Source organism: Ostrinia furnacalis, unplaced genomic scaffold (assembly GCF_004193835.3).
Source record: "Ostrinia furnacalis isolate ACB-3 unplaced genomic scaffold, ASM419383v2 OfSCF2780, whole genome shotgun sequence".
In the NCBI taxonomy this organism is placed as follows: Eukaryota; Metazoa; Arthropoda; class Insecta; order Lepidoptera; family Crambidae; genus Ostrinia; species Ostrinia furnacalis.
The window spans coordinates 307154-322281 of record NW_021133019.1 but is presented as its reverse complement, the minus strand read 5'-3'; the positions used below and the strand labels follow the sequence as shown (position 1 = coordinate 322281).

At 28.8% G+C, this 15128-nt stretch overlaps 3 protein-coding genes across 3 annotated transcripts; 1 reads left to right on the top strand and 2 right to left on the bottom strand.

Moving 5' to 3' along the window:
* Positions 1 to 589: 589 nt before the first annotated feature.
* LOC114356312 (uncharacterized) lies at positions 590 to 2437 on the bottom strand. Its single transcript, XM_028309408.1, has 4 exons — positions 2190 to 2437; positions 1907 to 2105; positions 1706 to 1823; positions 590 to 1620 (listed from the first exon to the last, which is right to left on the bottom strand). Exons 1-4 carry the CDS (start codon positions 2257 to 2259, stop codon positions 949 to 951), a joined length of 1059 nt encoding a protein of 352 aa, XP_028165209.1. The 5' UTR covers positions 2260 to 2437; the 3' UTR covers positions 590 to 948.
* A 223-nt stretch (positions 2438 to 2660) lies between these two features.
* abo (de-etiolated protein 1 abo) lies at positions 2661 to 7370 on the bottom strand. The gene is made up of 5 exons (XM_028309434.1): positions 6926 to 7370; positions 6719 to 6844; positions 6062 to 6282; positions 3754 to 4656; positions 2661 to 3341 (listed from the first exon to the last, which is right to left on the bottom strand). Exons 1-5 carry the CDS (start codon positions 7241 to 7243, stop codon positions 3149 to 3151), a joined length of 1761 nt encoding a protein of 586 aa, XP_028165235.1. The 5' UTR covers positions 7244 to 7370; the 3' UTR covers positions 2661 to 3148.
* Positions 7371 to 11095: 3725 nt separating this feature from the next.
* On the top strand, positions 11096 to 14970 carry Cdk7 (Cyclin-dependent kinase 7). The gene is made up of 7 exons (XM_028309429.1): positions 11096 to 11297; positions 11479 to 11647; positions 11745 to 11879; positions 12285 to 12450; positions 12675 to 12852; positions 13350 to 13522; positions 14728 to 14970. Exons 1-7 carry the CDS (start codon positions 11097 to 11099, stop codon positions 14867 to 14869), a joined length of 1164 nt encoding a protein of 387 aa, XP_028165230.1. The 5' UTR covers position 11096; the 3' UTR covers positions 14870 to 14970.
* The last annotated feature ends 158 nt before the right edge of the window (positions 14971 to 15128 follow it).

The window sequence follows — 15128 nt, the reverse complement described above, 5'->3', positions numbered from 1 at the left end:
TTGCATTTTTTAAATCAATTCACAAGTATCCCTCAGTAGCCCAATGTAAAACGTGATTCTGTTTTGTGGCAGCAGGTGAAGTGCGTATGAGCTAATTGAATCTCACTGAAGTGTGAAATTTACTATTCCAGATAGAATTTTTACCCTTAACTCTTGCAGTATTGTTTAAATTTGTGAAATTTAGGGAATTTTCTGTTAATTTGAGAACTTTACTGTAAGATTAAGTGTTTTAATGTTGTCTTATGATGCTTAAAAGCTTAAAGTAGTATAATTAAATTTTAAAGATTGTCTAATATATATTTTTAAGGATTTATTTATGTGTACATATGACTTTTAAACTATAAAAAGTCCATTTATGATCTAAAATGATATAGCATATGAGACAACATTGCGCATTTTTTACATTTATTTTTTTAAAGATGATTCAAAGACTATATTATGGAGGATATGTCCGGTCATATTATTATGTATTCTTATGCAATACTAGTTTTAAGTGTTAAATTGTTTTTACGAATTATTTATGACCCACGTGAAAATTTGTAACGAATGGGTTCTAACTGAGTTTTAAGTCATTTCTTTTCTGCCAAAGCATATTTCAAAAGTAAAATGACGCGATTGTTTTAATGTCTTGGTCTTCCTATCTTATTTACTGTGTGATTTGCTAACTTTTGAAGATGAAGTATGGTTGTACAACGGAGTTCTAGTCTGAAAAATGATATATTCACTAAACTCCTTTAATATATTTCTTCATTACAATGATTGCAGGCATATTGTTATATTTTGAACTCCTATCGGAAATCTCAGCTACTTAAAATGAAAAGTTTGTTTTGTTTAATTCTGTATTATATTTCTCGTATGTACTTCATTGTAAATACATGTATGTTAAGTCATAAAAATGTACGATAACAAAATATAAATCCCAAAAACAGTCTGTGTTTGTTATTATTTCTACGCGTCTCGGGTGTCCGTGTCGGTCGAGCAGCAGCAAGTTGCGGAACTGCACGTGGTTTCATAAACTCCGATTATTTTTTCTGATGATTTCGATTGCATTGCGTCTTCTTTTGGTGAACTTTTTATTTTAGGGAACCAAAGTTCAGTTTTGACGTGACTTCTGTTAGCGATACTACTTCCGCCGCGTACCGAAGTGGCTGTGGTGCACGAGCGGCAAGTCTGCGTATTACGCTCGCTCTCGGCGGCGCAGCTGGCCTGATCAGCATAAGTTGTTATAGACTTGTCCGTGGTACTCTGCTCTTTACATTCACACACCACTTTGCTCTTCTTAGATTTTAGTCTCTTTTTACTCTTTCTTATTTTTAAACGCGTCTTGGAACCATGTTGCTTTTCCGTAACGCAGCTTCTGCTTCGTCGAGGTTTCCCAACTTTGTCGCAGTGACATTCCACGTTTTCGGTTCCTGACCAACTTTCGTCATCACTGATCGAGCAAATGCAAGGCTTTGCGCAGCTGACTTCTTGATTGCAGAAGGTAGTTGCTTTCATAGGTATATCCACCTGGACCGACGCGCATCCTTTGAGTTGAGTCGCAGGAAACCAATCACATTGACGTAGACAAGGGAAAAAATAATGTAGATCAGTTGTCGAAGTCCAACAGTCGTTATGAAACTAGAAATTTAAATCGTAATATTCGATTCTGTATGCAGGAATGAAAAAAGAACATAAGCTAGTACACATGCGGGTTCTTATGTACCTTCAATTGGAATCCAGGAGGAGGTATGTTCATATTCCAGTCGGAGTTGTAACACGGTCTTGGAAACCTACCGGAATATATTTGTTGGCATTGTTGATTGAACATAGAAGACGGTATTCTGAAATACATTATAATAAGGACATTATATTAGTTGATAACATAGTTTATAAATACTTGAAAACATTAGTACCAACTACTTACGGATTAGAGATGCTTCTAACGTAATATGCTCCGGTACCATTATTGAAACATGGGTGGTAATTCGAATGAGGGTGACATGCTGGAGGGAACCGTTTGTTTATAGACATGAAGTATAATTGGATACTCCCATCAGGAAATACTACCGATACCACTTCGCCTTCTCCGATTATTTCTGGGTAGACTGAGTATTGCGGTAATGCTGTAATTTTTTATAAAAGCAAAATAACATGCGCATAAGCGATCTCTAACATAGTCTTATGTAATAAGGCATGTTTATACTAACGTTGGTTGCAACAATGATACTGTCCAAGGCCTGGAAAAACAGCACCGCACAATGGCGGGTTGCACTGCATAGTTGAAGAATGATATCCTTTGACTGTGTTTCTGCTATTTCCTCACATATTATTACTGTTTTGTTGTGCTGATTATCATTTTAGGAGGGGATTAGTACTGAAAGTCACCCATTTTTTTCGAAAAATCTGGATTTGTGTCGTGAAGAGATCTGTCAAAAGAGGATTGAGATTTGTCTCCTTGACAGAAAATTGTGTTTGTACGTTGTACCTATTTACATGGCATTTCAGTTCAGAAATAAAATAATTGACTTTACCATGGAGTATACAAGTAAAAAATTTTGTTGTTCTCAGTCCCATTTCTTTCCAAAGTTACTTATCAAGCCAGAGTAGTAAGTTTATTATTTCGTGCACTTTAGAGTAGCAGGCAGAACAGGATCAATGAATCAAATAATATTCTTGAATTTGAATAAAAATATCTTTACTTTCTTCATCATAAAAATATTACATGCAACTTAATTCAGAATTCCATTCAACATTGTAATCTTAGAATAGGATTAGCACTTACTTATATACAGTTCATTATTCTTACTATTGTATCTACACATATTTAAAGCATTTACGAAAATTATATACAGTAGAATCCCGATTATCCGGATAAATTAAAACGGGGTGTTCCGGATAATCGAAAATGCGGATAATCAATTTCAAGCAATAATTAACTTTTTACAATAGAAAGGGTTTTCAATAAATCATTTAGTTAGACCATTGGATAAATCCATTTCTTTTAACAATTAACCAAGACGACGTCCGTACCGTGTCACGGTGGCGGCGCCCTGCCGTTTTGATGGGTCCACCAGACCCTAAATCGGTAATCAGAACCGTTAAGAATGAGTCAGGATGATCGGATATCCGTATCGAGATTATCAACGAGAAACAGACGTTAGAGCCATCAGCTGAAGACGGCATTCCTGATGTGAAAGTTGACTATGTATTCAGAGTTGGTCCTCTGGACGCTGATGGCGAAGGGGTCGGTGGGATGGAAGGTGAAAGCCACCAGGCGCCGCGCGCTGGCCGGCACCGACTGGCCCAGCACTCCCGCGTAGATCTTGAACTTCAGCAAGCCTGAGTCACGAGCGTAAAACCTGGAACGATAACACTGTATCAGTTTAATTGCTGTGGGTTCCCCCAATGCGGGTTTTAGAATCGCGCTGACCGCTCGCTGATCGTCGGCGCTGACAGATCAATATGTATGTAATTGAAGGGAACGTTCCTGAGTGACGATTGGTATAGCTAATTCGTACTAACTAACATCTTTCATCTTCGAATCGGTAACCCAAAAATCCTGGACCAGACCATTCTGGGGTGCCATAGTTCCGACAAGTAACGCAAACAGACTCGCCCCACTGCAGGGTTGTTCGAAAGATGCCTAAGAACTTAGATTATTGGGATATATTCGCAATGCCACATGGGTGAATGTGAGTTTGAAGTTAGATATAACAATATGGGTCTGGCCATAGAAATGTAAAAATATGTTAGTACTTCAATAAAACATACCTTATGGGATACTCCCCATAGGCTTTAGGCCTCTCCATAACAGACACCCATTTATCATCATAACTAAATAGGCCCAAATCTAAATAAGGTGATCCACTGTATGACTGAGCACTTATTGGCAATTGTGCCAAAATTCTTTTGGTTGCCTCTGTACGACCACCGTAAATAGCTCTCACAATGGTTTGCTTAAATCTTTGCTGAGTCAGTCTTGCATATAAATTATTTGAAGGAGAACATGTGAACTGTGAGTCTGCTCGTAATCTTGCATTTCTAAAACAGTCGCAATAATTCTCAAATAACTGTAAAAGTCCTTCTGAGGTGTTCTCATACACTTCTAATATCTTGCTTTCACTAATGTTGTAGATTACAAAAAATGATGATTGACTGTTGGGCTCTGGTACTCTCAATGTCACAACTTCTTCACTTGCATATTTGATGAATAGATGATCTTCATCCAGGAGCTGCATTTTCCACATTCTTAAGCTTTTAAACATATCAAAGTATTTGTAGAATTTCCTTAGCTCAAGTGGATCTTTTGATTCATCACTTATTGTCTTGGCTCTCTTGAAAAGGAATACAAGTAACCTATGTTTTAAGCTATTTATTGTCTCCTCGTGAAATGGTCTTTCATTAATCTGTGGAGCAAATACTGAACTCACAATTAGTGGGTCATCATCATAACAAAATCTGCCAATTTTTCTTATCTCTATCAACAGCCCTTCTACAATTTGAAACAAATGTATAGTTTGATGTTGTACAGAGAGCACTGCTAGGACTTCTTTGTACAAATATATGCCTTGATTGTGGGAAAGGTAGATTTTGTCAATCCTGAAGTGTTTTGTATCACATAGCTTGCCATGGTGCAGATCCACCAAATGTAGGGAGTAATCTTCTAAAGCAGATCTAAAAAAATACAAGAAAAAAATAAAGTACACAGTTGAAAACACAAATAAGTATTAAAGTAGATACAGATAGTACGAGGGCGGCACTGAAAATTTCGGGAATCAAGGAAGTGAAACAACATTACTATTTAAAAATGTATTTATTGCTTTTTAAAGTATTCTCCGCGAACTTTGACACATTTTTCCATACACGAAACCAATCATTGAAGCAACCATTGCATTCGGAAGTTTGGGTCTCCAAAATGGCCGTTTTGTAGGCTTCCACAGCTTCTTCAGGTGATGAAAATCTCTGACCACGCAATTTATTCTTAATTTTAGGGAAAGTATAGAAATCATTAGGGCTTAGGTCGGGGCTGTACGGCGGATGGACTAATAATCCTATGTTTTCTTGCTCTAAAAACTCTTTTGTTCAGTGCGCGGTGTGAGAACTCGCATTGTCGTGATGGAGGATGATGCGGCGGTTGCAGTTCTCTTTACGGAGTTCAGAAACGACCTGTGGCAAACAAATGCTAGCATACTAATCTGCATTAACCGTTCTTTGTCCCCCAAGAGGAATAGTCGCAACATGGCCGGTTTTGGAGACAAACGTGGCCACCATTTTTTTTGCAACACTCCGTGAACGAACAATTTTTGTTGGCTTTAATTCATTTTCGAACACCCAAACTCGTGACTGGTTTTTTGTTTCGGGTTCGTACGCGTATATCCATGATTCGTCACCTGATACGATGTTGTATACAGCATTTGAGGATCCTGCATGTAATCTCCCGAGAGTTCTGACGCACCAAGTAACGCGAGCCGCTTTTTGCTCTTCACAGAGCGAATGCGGTATCCATCGGGAAAACAACTTTTTTACACCTAATTGTTCATGCAAGATTATTTGTATTTGACTCATGCCAATGTCTAAAGTTGCCTGAATTTCGCGGTATATCACATGTCGATCTTCTTCAATCAGCTTACGCACAGCATCAACGTTTTCTTAGGTGACTGCAGTTTTTGGACGACCTTGACGGGGATCATCACTGAGCTTGACACGTCCACGTTGAAATTCAATAAACCAGCGATAAATTGTGGTTTTGGATGGGGCTTCATTACCAAATGCAGAAATCATCCGGTCAACACACTGTTTTTGTGTTAAACCACTTCAAAAGTCATAATAAATCATCGCTCGTGAATTTTCTCGAGTCAATTCCATTTTCTCAACGACTAAACAAGTTTGACAAGACCTTGTGATACGACCGAGAATCTTTTTTTAAATAAATAAATGGTATACGATTTTTAAAACCCTGGAGTTTGCAATTAAATAGATTTTAATATGACTGGAACAGTGGAAATATTCCATTCCCGATACTTTTAGTGCAGCCCTCGTAAACTAAGATCTCCAAAATATTAAATGCCTGATAAGATACCTGATAGTTGGGGTGACAGCCTCATTATTGCTGTGTATATGATAGAAGTGTGGTCTTAGGTCCTCAGGGATGTGGGCTGCCGAACCAACTATTACATATCTGCCATCTTCTGTAAAGAGGCTGCATTCCCTGTTCAGCTGTTGTTCCATAAAAGGTAATTGACCAGGATTCAATTCAGACCTCGGATCCCTTTGCTGGCATACATTTACTGTGAATTTAGGCTGCAATATTGAATAATAAATCAAAATTATTATAGACAGTAAGAAATAATTACTGAATTATGTAATTTGATATTTTACATGAGAACTTTTGATTCTACAACCTAAATTACTATGGTAGCAGTACTCTTGGAGTAACCTGTGTAATAGTTAAATCTATACTAATATTATAAATGCGAAAGTAGCTCTATCTGTCTGTCTTGCTTTCACACCTAAACCACTGAACCGATTTTGATGAAATTTGGCATAGAGATAGTTTGAGTCCCGGGAAAGGACAGGATAGTTTTTATCCCGGTTTTTGAAACAGGGACGCGCGCAATAGTTTTTCTGTGACAGACAAAATTCCACGCGGGAGGAAAGCTAGTATTAGTATATTTTATTTACAATAAACAACAATTTTATAATATATTTACATAAAATTAAAATTTACTGAACAAACCTTGAAAAATCTGTAGAAAATATGTGTCCTTATTCTATGATGTGCATCGGCATCAGCATTCAACAAGTCGGAAGGGTAACCGGCCACTAAATCGCCAGCAGCTGACGCGCCTCTGTATTCATAGATCTAAACATAAGACTTTGATTTACTCCCTAAAATAATAAAAAAGTGGTAGATATATTTACATAGTTGATAAATATGACTAACCTCTAGTGATGTTTGGTCTGCGGAAAATGCAATGAAATGCTTTCCATCAGGACTAAATTTCCTCAAAAAACAAGGAGGTTTCTCAACATTCACAATTGTTAAATTTGGAAATACGTTTTGGTAAAATTCTCTTACTACGTGAAAATGCGATCCTGGCTTGCGTGAACCATAAATCTCTCTATCCATTAATCTCATTACAATATTCTGTGGTTTTATTTTTCGTGGAGTAATCCTTTCTGTGCAAATAAATTCACTTTCATCGAGAACTCCTGGAGGTATATCTTCATAATACACAGGTGTGCTACTGGTAGAAGACATAGTGATAAGTTTAGATTTTCGAGCTTTTTCATACCCTATTAAGATTATTGACTAGTTTTTAAATGAAATTCTAAAAATATTTATCAAAAAGCCCGAAATTGAACATTTCGCCGGATTTTTGACGCAAAACACGAATTGAATTTGACAATCGATGACATTGACACTGACAATCAGCAATTTTTTTTTTTTTTTTTTGGTTTCGTTCTTTCCTCTTGCAGGAAAAGGCAAAGGCATTCGCCATACAGCCATGTCTTCAGTTTGTATTCACGGNTTTTTTTTTTTTTTTTTTTTTTTTTTTTTTTTTTTTTTTTTTTTTTTTTTTTTTTTTTTTTTTTTTTTTTTTTTTTTTTTTTTTTTTTTTTTTTTTTTTTTTTTTTTTTTTTTTTTTTTTTTTTTTTTTTTTTTTTTTTTTTTTTTTTTTTTTTTTTTTTTTTTTTTTTTTTTTTTTTTTTTTTTTTTTTTTTTTTTTTTTTTTTTTTTTTTTTTTTTTTTTTTTTTTTTTTTTTTTTTTTTTTTTTTTTTTTTTTTTTTTTTTTTTTTTTTTTTTTTTTTTTTTTTTTTTTTTTTTTTTTTTTTTTTTTTTTTTTTTTTTTTTTTTTTTTTTTTTTTTTTTTTTTTTTTTTTTTTTTTTTTTTTTTTTTTTTTTTTTTTTTTTTTTTTTTTTTTTTTTTTTTTTTTTTTTTTTTTTTTTTTTTTTTTTTTTTTTTTTTTTTTTTTTTTTTTTTTTTTTTTTTTTTTTTTTTTTTTTTTTTTTTTTTTTTTTTTTTTTTTTTTTTTTTTTTTTTTTTTTTTTTTTTTTTTTTTTTTTTTTTTTTTTTTTTTTTTTTTTTTTTTTTTTTTTTTTTTTTTTTTTTTTTTTTTTTTTTTTTTTTTTTTTTTTTTTTTTTTTTTTTTTTTTTTTTTTTTTTTTTTTTTTTTTTTTTTTTTTTTTTTTTTTTTTTTTTTTTTTTTTTTTTTTTTTTTTTTTTTTTTTTTTTTTTTTTTTTTTTTTTTTTTTTTTTTTTTTTTTTTTTTTTTTTTTTTTTTTTTTTTTTTTTTTTTTTTTTTTTTTTTTTTTTTTTTTTTTTTTTTTTTTTTTTTTTTTTTTTTTTTTTTTTTTTTTTTTTTTTTTTTTTTTTTTTTTTTTTTTTTTTTTTTTTTTTTTTTTTTTTTTTTTTTTTTTTTTTTTTTTTTTTTTTTTTTTTTTTTTTTTTTTTTTTTTTTTTTTTTTTTTTTTTTTTTTTTTTTTTTTTTTTTTTTTTTTTTTTTTTTTTTTTTTTTTTTTTTTTTTTTTTTTTTTTTTTTTTTTTTTTTTTTTTTTTTTTTTTTTTTTTTTTTTTTTTTTTTTTTTTTTTTTTTTTTTTTTTTTTTTTTTTTTTTTTTTTTTTTTTTTTTTTTTTTTTTTTTTTTTTTTTTTTTTTTTTTTTTTTTTTTTTTTTTTTTTTTTTTTTTTTTTTTTTTTTTTTTTTTTTTTTTTTTTTTTTTTTTTTTTTTTTTTTTTTTTTTTTTTTTTTTTTTTTTTTTTTTTTTTTTTTTTTTTTTTTTTTTTTTTTTTTTTTTTTTTTTTTTTTTTTTTTTTTTTTTTTTTTTTTTTTTTTTTTTTTTTTTTTTTTTTTTTTTTTTTTTTTTTTTTTTTTTTTTTTTTTTTTTTTTTTTTTTTTTTTTTTTTTTTTTTTTTTTTTTTTTTTTTTTTTTTTTTTTTTTTTTTTTTTTTTTTTTTTTTTTTTTTTTTTTTTTTTTTTTTTTTTTTTTTTTTTTTTTTTTTTTTTTTTTTTTTTTTTTTTTTTTTTTTTTTTTTTTTTTTTTTTTTTTTTTTTTTTTTTTTTTTTTTTTTTTTTTTTTTTTTTTTTTTTTTTTTTTTTTTTTTTTTTTTTTTTTTTTTTTTTTTTTTTTTTTTTTTTTTTTTTTTTTTTTTTTTTTTTTTTTTTTTTTTTTTTTTTTTTTTTTTTTTTTTTTTTTTTTTTTTTTTTTTTTTTTTTTTTTTTTTTTTTTTTTTTTTTTTTTTTTTTTTTTTTTTTTTTTTTTTTTTTTTTTTTTTTTTTTTTTTTTTTTTTTTTTTTTTTTTTTTTTTTTTTTTTTTTTTTTTTTTTTTTTTTTTTTTTTTTTTTTTTTTTTTTTTTTTTTTTTTTTTTTTTTTTTTTTTTTTTTTTTTTTTTTTTTTTTTTTTTTTTTTTTTTTTTTTTTTTTTTTTTTTTTTTTTTTTTTTTTTTTTTTTTTTTTTTTTTTTTTTTTTTTTTTTTTTTTTTTTTTTTTTTTTTTTTTTTTTTTTTTTTTTTTTTTTTTTTTTTTTTTTTTTTTTTTTTTTTTTTTTTTTTTTTTTTTTTTTTTTTTTTTTTTTTTTTTTTTTTTTTTTTTTTTTTTTTTTTTTTTTTTTTTTTTTTTTTTTTTTTTTTTTTTTTTTTTTTTTTTTTTTTTTTTTTTTTTTTTTTTTTTTTTTTTTTTTTTTTTTTTTTTTTTTTTTTTTTTTTTTTTTTTTTTTTTTTTTTTTTTTTTTTTTTTTTTTTTTTTTTTTTTTTTTTTTTTTTTTTTTTTTTTTTTTTTTTTTTTTTTTTTTTTTTTTTTTTTTTTTTTTTTTTTTTTTTTTTTTTTTTTTTTTTTTTTTTTTTTTTTTTTTTTTTTTTTTTTTTTTTTTTTTTTTTTTTTTTTTTTTTTTTTTTTTTTTTTTTTTTTTTTTTTTTTTTTTTTTTTTTTTTTTTTTTTTTTTTTTTTTTTTTTTTTTTTTTTTTTTTTTTTTTTTTTTTTTTTTTTTTTTTTTTTTTTTTTTTTTTTTTTTTTTTTTTTTTTTTTTTTTTTTTTTTTTTTTTTTTTTTTTTTTTTTTTTTTTTTTTTTTTTTTTTTTTTTTTTTTTTTTTTTTTTTTTTTTTTTTTTTTTTTTTTTTTTTTTTTTTTTTTTTTTTTTTTTTTTTTTTTTTTTTTTTTTTTTTTTTTTTTTTTTTTTTTTTTTTTTTTTTTTTTTTTTTTTTTTTTTTTTTTTTTTTTTTTTTTTTTTTTTTTTTTTTTTTTTTTTTTTTTTTTTTTTTTTTTTTTTTTTTTTTTTTTTTTTTTTTTTTTTTTTTTTTTTTTTTTTTTTTTTTTTTTTTTTTTTTTTTTTTTTTTTTTTTTTTTTTTTTTTTTTTTTTTTTTTTTTTTTTTTTTTTTTTTTTTTTTTTTTTTTTTTTTTTTTTTTTTTTTTTTTTTTTTTTTTTTTTTTTTTTTTTTTTTTTTTTTTTTTTTTTTTTTTTTTTTTTTTTTTTTTTTTTTTTTTTTTTTTTTTTTTTTTTTTTTTTTTTTTTTTTTTTTTTTTTTTTTTTTTTTTTTTTTTTTTTTTTTTTTTTTTTTTTTTTTTTTTTTTTTTTTTTTTTTTTTTTTTTTTTTTTTTTTTTTTTTTTTTTTTTTTTTTTTTTTTTTTTTTTTTTTTTTTTTTTTTTTTTTTTTTTTTTTTTTTTTTTTTTTTTTTTTTTTTTTTTTTTTTTTTTTTTTTTTTTCATTCCTTTTTCAGAAAAAGGCAAAGACATGCATAGAAACGTACGCATCAGTAATCAGAGCCCCGATTACGGTAACTTTTAAGACACGCTTCTCGATTCTGCGATACAATTGGTCGTTCAACAGCGTACGTCAGCTGTTTTGACCAATCGTATTGCAGAATCAGAAACGCGTCTGGATTGTAGACGTTAAAAAGTACCGTAATCGGGGCTCTGTGCCCCGATTACGCTAATTTTTAACGTCTCCAATTCATACGCGCTTCTTCTCCAGTTGCGCTCCGTTTTCATTCCAGCAGAGGTGCAAATTCGGTATCGTATTCGATTAACTTTGTCCAACTTTTCGAGTAGTGTAGCTGAGGCTTAACAACAACTTTAATCTGTGTTTTTAAAAAAGAAAAAGTCAACAAATGTCAATGTCAAGCAATTTCAAAAACTCGTCAACCACCAGCAGTTTCGGTAGTGGTATTTTATTTAATTTACGGAGTTTTTATAGTTATTCGCCTGAAATTCATGAAAAATTGGGAAAGCAATCGTATAGAAATAACGAAAGCAACTTCATAATGGACGAACATACGTTACGATATGAGAAAATTGACTTTTTAGGTGAAGGGCAGGTACAAGCAATGTTTTTAGTAAAAACCTAGTTTTCATCGAAATATTTTAATTTATTATGTTTTTTAAACTACGGCAATATATCGACCATCAGATAATATTAATGAAATTTGGTCTAACCTTATTTTTATAGATGTATATTTTAACCATGTTCCATATATTTACCTGCTTGATATTTTTCAGTTTGCTACAGTTTATAAGGCAAGGGATGTGAAAACTGACAAAATAGTGGCAGTGAAAAAGATTAAAATCGGCTCTCGCCTTGAAGCGCAAGATGGTATTAATAGAACTGCTCTACGAGAAATCAAGTTATTGCAAGAACTGCAACATATTAACCTCATAGGATTGCTTGGTAATATTATAAAGCTATTTCATTTCGAATGTTTACGTTTTGAGATTGTGATGATGTTGTGGAAAAATATGATCAACTCTAAAAACTTATTTTTCAGATGTGTTCGGACAAAAATCAAATGTATCTTTGGTATTTGACTTCATGGATACTGACTTAGAAATAATAGTTAAGGATAACAATATAGTACTTACTCCAGCTAATGTTAAGGCCTATATGATTATGACTTTAAAAGGTAAGAATTGTTAGTTTATACATGTTTCAATTGATGAATAGAATTGATGGATAGGTCATACTGAAATATTAACTGTATTTGCCTGATGTTTCGAATAGGTTGCACTGGCAGTGGTCACAGGCTGACTGTTAATTAAATTATGCAAAGCGAAAGATTAAAATTAAGAATTGTTAGCATTTGAGAATAATTGCATCTCTCAAAACTAGTGAATAGTTGTTGGTTCAATTCCATTGATTCCCCAGAGGCTTTTAAAGATTTAAAATAAAATGAAATAAAAGTTCTATTTTGTTGTTTTAAACTCCATTTGAGCTATGCAGCTAAAACAAGTATTTTTTTCAGTTTACCGTTTAACACATTATGTAGACATTTAGAGTAAAGTTGTTTATAATCATATTATATTTTTAGGTTTAGAATATTTACACCAGAACTGGATTTTGCATAGAGACTTAAAACCAAACAACTTGCTTATAAATCGTGAAGGTATTCTAAAAATAGGAGATTTCGGTCTGGCTAAAGCATTTGGATCTCCAACTAGGATTAATACACATCAAGTTGTTACAAGGTGGTACAGGTTAGTGCTATATTTTAGTTATGTTTATAAAAATGCAAATGATAAAATCGGTTCTCACTGAAATTCTGTTAGTGATTAATTTACAAGTAATTCCTTTTTGAAAATTTTTATTGTTTACATTTAACATGAATTTCATACTGCCATAAGTGACCCACTTAAAACTTTTAACCCCTGTGTAGATCAAGAACTGTGTTATGTATTTCCACTGTCTTCAAACATTTCAGATCACCCGAGCTTTTATTTGGGGCAAGGCAATATGGCACTGGAGTGGACATGTGGGCAATAGGGTGTATCCTGGCTGAACTACTGCTCAGAGTCCCATTCTTGCCTGGAGAGTCAGATTTAGATCAACTATCAAGAATTTTCCAGGTGTTTGGAACACCTTCGGAAGAAACATGGCCTGTGAGTATAATATTATTATCAAAGTAGGTATAGGAGTGCTTTATTCTTGTAAACTGCATTCAGGAATGTAGTTAAAATGTTAAATTAAAAATGATTCTAAACTTTTCAACATACATAATCCAGAAATTAATCATGTTTTGACAACTGTTAACTGAACTGTGGGTCTAGACAAAGTGCAAATTATAATCGCAAACCAGTCGAAAAGTGGTCGAAAAGCCCCTTTTTTGTATGGTGTTTTGACGGATTCGATTTTCGATTCGATTAAAAAGTGCGTTTTGTCTAAGGGGGCTGTTGCAGTTTAACAGAAATTGTTCAATTGAGTCTACTGAGAATAGTATTGATTGTCTAGGTTGTAGCATCAAGCTGTATAAAGGCTGATTTCTGTGTTTACATGTAATTAATAAATTAAAATTAAGTTTAATTTTAGTACTTAACAACTTTAAATGTGTAAATCAGCCTTAAGTGTTCATTTAAAAATGATTTCCTTTATTTTCTAGGGAATGAAGAATCTCACGGACTATGTGCAGTTTAAGCAGTTTCCGCCGCAACAGTTGCGCCACATATTCAGTGCTGCTTCAGACGACCTTATACAGCTGTTAGAGAGCTTGTTATCCATTTACCCTCCAAAGAGGTGTGATTGTACACAAGCTTTACAAATGTCTTATTTTAGGTAAGTTGCAGCCATATTCACATCCACTACAAAACTTTTAATAGTGTTATTATGATGAGTTCGTTTTGTACTTTAAAAATATTTTTTTTACTTTTTTAATGTTTTGAGTGTACAGTCAGCATCAAATAATTATTGGCACCATTGAGGGTTTTCGCGATTGAAAAATCCGCCAGATGGTAATATAGTTCCAAAATACTGGACTGTCCTGTCGATGACATTGACAGTGGGGCGCCACTGTCAATACCGGATCGCTGGTTCAGATATTTGCCATGTTGGAAACCATATAGTTGAACGATGGTAGCGCCCCCCTGTCATTGAGTTTGGCGGGACAGTTCAGCGTGGGTCATCTATACGTAGACGGGAGGTCCAAATGCTCCTTTTGTACCCTTTGCACCACCGGCCTGCACCACTGGTGGTGCAAAGGGTATTTTTAAATCCCTCTTGCACCACCAACAAATAGTGCTGTGCTACCATCGACTGTAAAACTAGTAGTAGACTGTAAAATACTTAATAATTTAATTGTTATAAATAAATCAAACCTACCTAAAAGTTTTAATTTGTGTGTGTGTAAGTGCCTATAAACATTTCACTTCAAACCCATGATACCCCGGACCTACATCCTACATACAACGAATAAAGTACCAGGGCAACATAACCATAAAGGAGCTATACATGTTTTTTTCCCGGATTAACCAAGAAGAATTTGATATAGCTCCTTTATGATTATGTTGCCCTGGTACTTTAGGAATATTATTCGTTATAAAATATGTAGGTATGAATGGTTGTTATTTATTTTTATGTTATGTCAAATCTGTCCAGTAGTTTTGGAGCCTATTCAGTACAAACAAACAATCAATCTTTCCTCTTTGTAATATTAATATTATATGATTATAGATAATCGTTTTACAGTTAATGGTAGGGCAGCACTATTGGTGGTGCAAAAGGGATTAAAAAATACCCTTTGCACCACCAGTGGTGCAGGCCGGTGGTGCAAAGGGTACAAAAGGCAAATGCTGCATGATTGGTTATTTTTGACATGACACTGACATATATGTCAAAATCCACCAATCATGCAGCATGTGGACCTCCCGTCTACGTATTGCCATCTGGCGGATTTTTCAATCGCGAAAACCCTCATTTTTGGCTACTTTGGGTGTCACGAACTATTTGACGCTGACTTTACTATGTTGTTATCATTGTTACAGCAACAAACCAGCTCCAACTGTCGGCGCGAAACTCCCCATGCCTTCCAATATCACAAAAATAGAGACTGAGAAGCCTTCACTAAAGAGAAAACTTCTGGAAAATATTGATGGAGGATCATTAGCAAAGAGGCTACAGTTTTAACTGCTTCCCCAAGTTTATATCACAGCTAGTACAATGACAGAGGTGCAATTTCATAACTGGAAGAAGCATTATTTTTTATGTATGTATAGTAAATGAATTATTAGTTTTAAGTGAAGGCATCCTAAAATTGGGTGAATCAATCTCGATTACATAAGCTGGACTTTTGGTAGTGGCTCCACACTTGACACATTAATAATTACAACAAAAATTTAAACAAGTATGTGACAGAAAGCTCAATTTTGTAATAACTGTATGATTA

Bases quoted from the DNA above. Each gene is read 5' to 3' on its own strand.
- LOC114356312 (XM_028309408.1), bottom strand. From the start codon at position 2,259: ATGCAGTGCAACCCGCCATTGTGCGGTGCTGTTTTTCCAGGCCTTGGA. The intron at 1,824-1,906 runs GTAAGTAGTTGG...AATGTATTTCAG, and splicing joins GTTAGAAGCATCTCTAATCC to AATACCGTCTTCTATGTTCA. The intron at 1,621-1,705 runs GTACATAAGAAC...TTAAATTTCTAG, and splicing joins CTCCTGGATTCCAATTGAAG to TTTCATAACGACTGTTGGAC.
- abo (XM_028309434.1), bottom strand. From the start codon at position 7,243: ATGTCTTCTACCAGTAGCACACCTGTGTATTATGAAGATATACCTCCA. The intron at 6,845-6,925 runs GTTAGTCATATT...TCTTATGTTTAG, and splicing joins CAGACCAAACATCACTAGAG to ATCTATGAATACAGAGGCGC. The intron at 4,657-6,061 runs GTATCTTATCAG...GTATTTTTTTAG, and splicing joins GCTGTCACCCCAACTATCAG to ATCTGCTTTAGAAGATTACT.
- Cdk7 (XM_028309429.1), top strand. From the start codon at position 11,097: ATGTCAAGCAATTTCAAAAACTCGTCAACCACCAGCAGTTTCGGTAGT. The intron at 11,648-11,744 runs GTAATATTATAA...CTTATTTTTCAG, and splicing joins TAACCTCATAGGATTGCTTG to ATGTGTTCGGACAAAAATCA. The intron at 13,523-14,727 runs GTAAGTTGCAGC...TCATTGTTACAG, and splicing joins TTACAAATGTCTTATTTTAG to CAACAAACCAGCTCCAACTG.